Below are 6,895 nucleotides of genomic sequence, written 5' to 3'. Positions count from 1 at the left end.
AATAAGCAGGAATGGCAGGAATGAGTTGCCTGCAAAGCATTTCAGTTGACCTGTTCCTCTCAAGCAGTCCACAATATACCTTTTTATCTAAAAGAAAACTTTACTACCATCTTTGCAGTTCTTCAACTCTGCATGAAAGAACATTTATCATTTAATTAAAAAAACCTCCTGACATAGCAGACTCAGAGTTTGCTCTGAAATCATACTGGAAATAAAACTTCAAAATTAGTAAAAATGAATAATTTAATGACTAAAACTATTATAGCCTTAAAATAATATTTCACACATCTGTGTACCTGGAGTTTAATTCATCAATTTCTTTTTATTAATGATGGGAAATGAGAATGACCTAGAATTACAGTCTGAAAGGATACTGGAAGCTGATTCAACAACACTCAAAAAATAATTAAATGAGAACTTGAGAGAAGACAATTGTATTAGTGTATACAAAGTGCAGGAGAATGGGTTTCTTGAAAGAGCAAATTTAGGCAGAATAGATTAAATGGACTTCTGTGCTGTAATTTTAAAATATTTATATTCTTTAATGTGATATGAGCATTAATGGCAAAGCCATAATTTGTTGTTTGATTTATTGTTGTCATGTGTACCGAGATAGTGATAAGTGTTGTTTTGTGAGCTCTGCAGGCAGATTGTACCTTACAAAGTGCATTAGGGGAGCAGATCAAAGTGCAGGGTACAGTGTTACAGCCGCATAGAAAGTGCAGAGAGAGAGATCAACATTAAAATTTGAGAGGTCTGTTCAAAATAGCCGGTGAGAAGCTATTCTCAAATTTCTTGCGTGTATTGAAACTTCTATATCTTCTGCCTGACGGAAGACGGTGGAAGAGAGTGTAGCCATGGTGGGCTGGGCTTTGATTATGTTGATTGCTTTCCTGAGGCAGCAGGAACTATAGGTGTAGTCAATTGATGATAGGTTGGTTTGTGTGATGGACTGGGATGTGTTCCCAACTCTCTGTAGTTTCTTGCGGTCTTAGAAACAGCAGTTGCCAAATCACGCTGTGATGCATCCAAATAAGATGCTTTCTATAGTGCAGCTATAAACATTATTAACAGTTCTTGTAGACAAGCCATATTTTCTTAGTCTCCTGAGCAAGCAGAGACATTGTTGTCCTTTCTTGACTGTTGCATCAGTCTGGACCAGGACAGATTGTTGGTGATCATCACTCCCAGGAACTTGATGCTCTCAATGAACTTTACCACAGCATGATAGATGCAGACAAGGGTGTGCCCTCCACTTCCTGAAGCTCTTTCACTTTGCTGACATTAATAGAGAGATTGTTGTCTTTTCACCATGCTTCTAAGCAATCTCTTTCCATTATTCTGTCTTGTCATTGTTGGAGATTCAATCTACAATGGTGGCATTGTCAGCAAACATGTAAATAGAGTTGGGGTGAAATTTGGCACCTATTCGTGCGTGTATAAGGAGTATAGTAGGAGGCTGAGTACATAGCCTTGCAGGGCACCAGTCTTGAGGTTTGTGGTGGACAAGGTGTTGTCACTTATGCTTACTGATTGTGGTCTATGGTTCAGGAAGTCGAGGATTCAGTTACAGAGGGGGCAGCCAAGACCTACATCTCAGAGTTAGAGACGAATTTGTTTGGAATTATGGCATTGAGAGTGGAGCTGTAGTCAATAAGTAGGAGCCTGACATTGCCAATCCCTAATTACTCTTGATTGCTAAATATTTTTAGAGGTCAGTGAAGGTAATCCACATTGGGGTGGGTCTAGAGTGACATGTAGGCCACATTAAATAAGAAAGGCAGGTTTACTTGCCTAAAAATAGTGTGTGAACTAGATGGGGACTTTACAACAATCAATGACAGTTGTCATAGCCATTATCATTGACAATTCAAATCAGATTTTATGACTGAGTGCAAACTCCATTTGTTGCTGAGATGGGATTTGAGTGCATGTCCCAAAAACATTGTCTGAGCCTTTAGACTGCCAATCCAGTGACATTATCATAATATTATCATCTCTTCACAAACTTCTGTTCACTTATAATGTTGTGATTTATATTACATGCTCTCTCAGTGGCTGCAGGATATCTGGTGAAATGATATTGCCATTTACTTGAGGTACCTAATGAAAAATTAAAAATGGGGCCATAAAGAGCCCAACTGTTGGCTGTAGTACCTTGAGTATGGATAATCAAGACAAACTATCCAGTTGGAATTATGCCAGATATTTATTGAAGGTATAGAAATGCAACAGACATGCTGCCATCCTGGGGGATGGCTAGATTTACCACTCCTATTGCGCCATTGCCATTCCCTCAGGGCTGTGACTCATCACTCATACATATCTGTGAGAAAGTAGATTTCAGGAAATCAGAGGTGTCTTTAAGGTTATTCAAGGTGGTTAGAGTTGTGGGACTGAACAACAGCAATTTGAGCTATCACCAAGATGAAAAGCTGGCAAGACAGACACTTGATTTGAAAGTCTGACTGTATCAATGTACATGCTTAACTCTGGATATAGAATACTGAAGCCTTTGAATAGAATGTTAAACTGGCTGAATGGGGACTTCTCTAAGCTTTCATAAATGGTACTGGAAGCCCTTGATAGGGTTTTCTCCCACATCATATTGCATGCATTTGGATAGGAATTTTGTTTGGTTAGGTTGGAACCCTGAAATCAGGATATCTGTTTTTCCTCAAGCTTGGTTTCGGGTGAACTGTCTCCTTGACTGCCCTTTCCATTGCCCCCTACCTTTCCTCACTCATGCTGAGTGTATGACAGGTGTTTGGTATGACTCAGTAAGTAATACTTATGCCTCTTGAGTCAGATGTCATGAGTTCAAGATCCATTCCACAGACAGTACCTAAGTTACCACTTCAATGTAATACTGGAGTTCGACACTGCTAGAGGTGATACCTTTTGGAAGAAGTGATAAACTGAAAGCCTCACCTGCTGTTTCAAGTTGCTGTAAAAGAGCATACAGTAAAAGTTCAAGAAGGACTGGATAGCATTTTTTTGTGTTCTGGTTAACAGTCATCCTTCAATCAATATTTTGAAAGCAAGTTATCTGCTTATTATCTTATTGGTGTACAGCTTGCTGAAAATAAATTGGAAACTGCATACCATGCTTTACAATAAAGTTACATTTTTAAAATGCTTCATACTATGGAAAGTACAATAGGATGTCCTATATCATCAAAGGCATTCTATAAGTGTAAGTTCTTTCTTTTTGGTTCTTTCCTCTAACTCCCTGAACTGACCCAGTTGGTCTGCCAAGTTCCATGATGGAGATTGTGAAATTGCTTCAGTTGGAGAATTGTGCCCATCTGAATCCGCTTTAATAGGGTCCATGAATGGCAAAGGTCCTGAAGAAAGGTGAAAGAAAAATAGTTAACATTGCACTGATAGACTAGATAGCAACAGACAGTAAGCTTCACTTTGTAGCATTGTCACATTGTTTGAATATCCAATGGCTAGATGTCAGTGGAAGGGCCAGTCTATGACACCCCACATCTAATGTTTCTAATACCTGTGAGACCTATCACAAGAACATAAGAAATAGGATCTGGACTAGGCCAAAATGATGGCTGATTTGCCCCAGGTTTCAACTCTTCTTTTCTGCCTGCTCAACATAACTGTCAACTCCTTGACGCACAGTCGGAGCAGTAGGTATCATCAACAAGATGCACTGCAGAAACTCACCAAGGCTCCTTCGGCAGCAACTTCCAAACCATGACTACTTCCATCTAAAAGGCCAAGAACAACACAAGAACTATCACCTGCAAGCTCCTCTCCAAGACAGTCACCATCCTGGCTTAGAAATTGAAATAACTGCATAAAGGCCGTTATCCTGTCACCAAGTCACCTTTATTTGCTTGTGCACAATACACTGGCTGTGGACAGCTAGCACAGAGTCAGTCTTGAACTGAGGAGCTTCTAAATCACCTGTTTATATACTTTTCTTTTCTTTTAATTTAACAGATTTTTCTTAATTAACCTGTTCAGAGATTTTCTTAGTTAACCTGTTCAGAGATTTCTGGAGCAAGTTGGACTTGAACCTGGGTTTCTCAAACCACTACCACTGCACCACAAAAGGGTCCCTTCCCTTGTTGTTATCTTTCAGTACAGTGTGGTGTTTCACTTGGAGCTGGTATACTTGATCACAGCCTTTGTGTCCTCTGACACGATGAGCTTGGTGAGCTCCCCAAGCAGCAGCAGACACACAGTGGTCTGGATCTCCCAGGAGCTGATGGTGTTGTACTTATTGAAATGGGTCAAGCAGGAAGCCACTCCAGTGATGAACTTGAAAATATCATTGACAAACAAGTTCATGATGCTCATGGCCTTAGAGGAGATGCTGATATCAGGGTGAACCTGCTTCATTACTTTGTCGATGTAGATGGAGTAACTTTCTTTCCTGGACTTGCTCCTCTTCTTGCTGTCCTTTAATGGTGCCTTCTTGAAGATTTTCATTGCACCCTTCTTAAAGGTTTGCTGTGCTTTCTTCTCATCAGCCATCATGATGGGTCACTTGTTTGGTCAGTCAGGGCTCCTTGATTGGCCCAGGTTAACAACCCCAGTCAAGAATTTCATAGTCAACAAGATCTACATAGTTGCAATCACAACAGAAATATATTGCCATTCCTTCACTATTGTTGGGTCAAAATCCTGAAAACCTATCGCTAACAGCATTGCGGGTGAACCTACAACAAATGAATTGCAATGGTTCAACAAGACAACTCACCACAACAGTGAAGGGCAATTTGGATGGGTAAACAATGCTGGTCTACTTCACAACCCTCTTATCCACCAAAGTGAATTTAAAAATTACAAAGATGTTAATTGCAACTTGCCTATTTTATTGGCAAAAACACTTCATTAAAATGCAAACTGATTGATTCGAAATAATGTTGAACTCTACCTATTTTAAAACAAAATATTTGATGTAATTTAAGTGTGAGATGGGACAAAAAACATATTTACACTTAAACTCTAAGTGAAAAGGCAATTCAAAACAATTATTGGAAACTGTGGCCCCAAATTTCTTCATTGAGATTACACTAAAACTTTCTGATCTGTGCAGGTGCAGGCAAGAATTTGAGTAGAACAGTCACTGTCCATTCCAATTTCGCATTCACACAACAGTGAATGTGCTATGATGTCTCAGCTGAGAAAATGATACATTTCCTGCCATTGCGCACCTGGCACAAGGAATATTTGTGCATCTCAGTGATCAGTTTTGCTAAGGGCATTAAAAGGGCACTTATATCAGTTACTCAATTGATTGTAATGTAATTGATTGTAAAACGGCTACCAACATAGTTAAAAGGTGGAATTTTTAAGCCATTTAACACAATTTTTCCTTAAAAACTTGGCCGCATAACTTTAATTTCTGCTGTTACTGCTTTACAAAATGGTGCCATCATGGGGATAAATGGTATGGATAAACATTCAAAAGATAGAAATGTTCATGGGCCAGGAACATGGGTCAGCATTTAGGTCAAAAGAAAAGTGAGCAAAAGTCCCAGACTACCAAGGATCTATCAGTGAAAAGTATTGTTTTTACCAGGCTATAAATTCAGTAATGAGTTTAACAAATATTCAGACAAAGGTAACTTGTAAATCAACTGAACTCATGCAGTCTATGCAGTATGTTCTTGAAGCTGCTTAACATCAGTTGTGCTCTGTCTATTTTTGTTTTTTATAAGTTAGCATACAATCCGTTGGAACAGAATCATGATCGCAAGAGCTAAAGCATGTGACACCCCTGAACAATATTGTGGAGGCCTTCATTAGCCTAATTTCAGAAGCAACAAATTGTAGAGAATTGGTGAATCCTCCCTGAATGTCTAATTCATTGCATCATGTAATGATTCCCCTGCTGAGTGACTGTCATAGATGAACATAGTCAAATGAGTAACATCTGGTAACACCATTTCAGAACCCAAAGGTTGTTAATTTTCAAAATTAAAACCTCACAACTATCAAATTTACAATTGAAGTGTTACTCTTGGATTTTAAATCAACCTCAAACTTAAGAACTACTATTCCAAAGTTAGTTTTTAAGTTTTATGGAAATTGGGAATGATGCAATCCTGAAATACTTAATTTTTTTGTATGTTTGCACTTCATGTCTTATTATATTTTAATATTGTATAGGTTCAACTTCACTGCAAAATGTAAAATACAAAACAATTAAAAAAAACTTGACAAACCTTCACACTAGGGAATCTTTTCATCCATAATAAAAAATCTTGAGTCCAGATATTCTTATCCCTGGAGACTCAGAGACTGAATGTATCCTGAAAAATGCACTGCAAGACTTCTCAAAATTTCCAAAACACTGATTGTATAGTGAAAGCCAGGGAAATCTAAAATTCCAACAGGCAATTACGTGGCATCTTGAATCCTCTCAAGACTAATATAATGGCAGGGAGATTTGTTACAGCTGATCAGGAGGATTTAAACTAGAAAGTTGGGGTGGAGGAGGAGGTGTAGGACCCAGAGCAATAGTGAGGAAAGGGATCAATCTGAGACTGGTACAATTGAGAAAAGAAGTGAGTCAAACAGTCAGGGCAGGCAGGGACAAAGCAGAGAACAAGGTAGTACTGATAAATTATACTGCATTTATTTCAATGCAAGAGACCTAACAGAGAAGGCAGATGAACTCAGGGCATGGTTAAGAATGTGGGATTGGGATATCATAGCAATTGCAGAAATGTGGTTCAGGGATGGACAGGACTGGCAGCTTAATTTTCCAGGATACAAATGCTACAGGAAGGACAGAAAAGGAGGCAAGAGAGCAGTGGCAGTGGCGTTATTGACTAGGGATAGCATTACTCAGGTGTACTGAGGAAGGATATTCCTGGAAATACATCCAGGGAAGTTATTTGGGTGGAACTGAGAAATAAGA

At 38.9% G+C, this 6,895-nt stretch overlaps 1 protein-coding gene across 1 annotated transcript; it reads right to left on the bottom strand.

Moving 5' to 3' along the window:
* Positions 1–4,119: 4,119 nt before the first annotated feature.
* LOC122551929 (histone H2B type 1-O-like) lies at positions 4,120–4,500 on the bottom strand. Its single transcript, XM_043694499.1, has one exon. The coding sequence runs from the start codon at positions 4,498–4,500 to the stop codon at positions 4,120–4,122; it is 381 nt and encodes a 126-aa protein (XP_043550434.1).
* Between the last annotated feature and the right edge of the window lie 2,395 nt (positions 4,501–6,895).

Source organism: Chiloscyllium plagiosum, unplaced genomic scaffold (assembly GCF_037043375.1).
Source record: "Chiloscyllium plagiosum isolate Xiang-an unplaced genomic scaffold, Cpla_swu_hap1 HiC_scaffold_7, whole genome shotgun sequence".
Taxonomy (NCBI): Eukaryota; Metazoa; Chordata; class Chondrichthyes; order Orectolobiformes; family Hemiscylliidae; genus Chiloscyllium; species Chiloscyllium plagiosum.
This window is presented reverse-complemented; position numbering and strand designations above follow the sequence as displayed.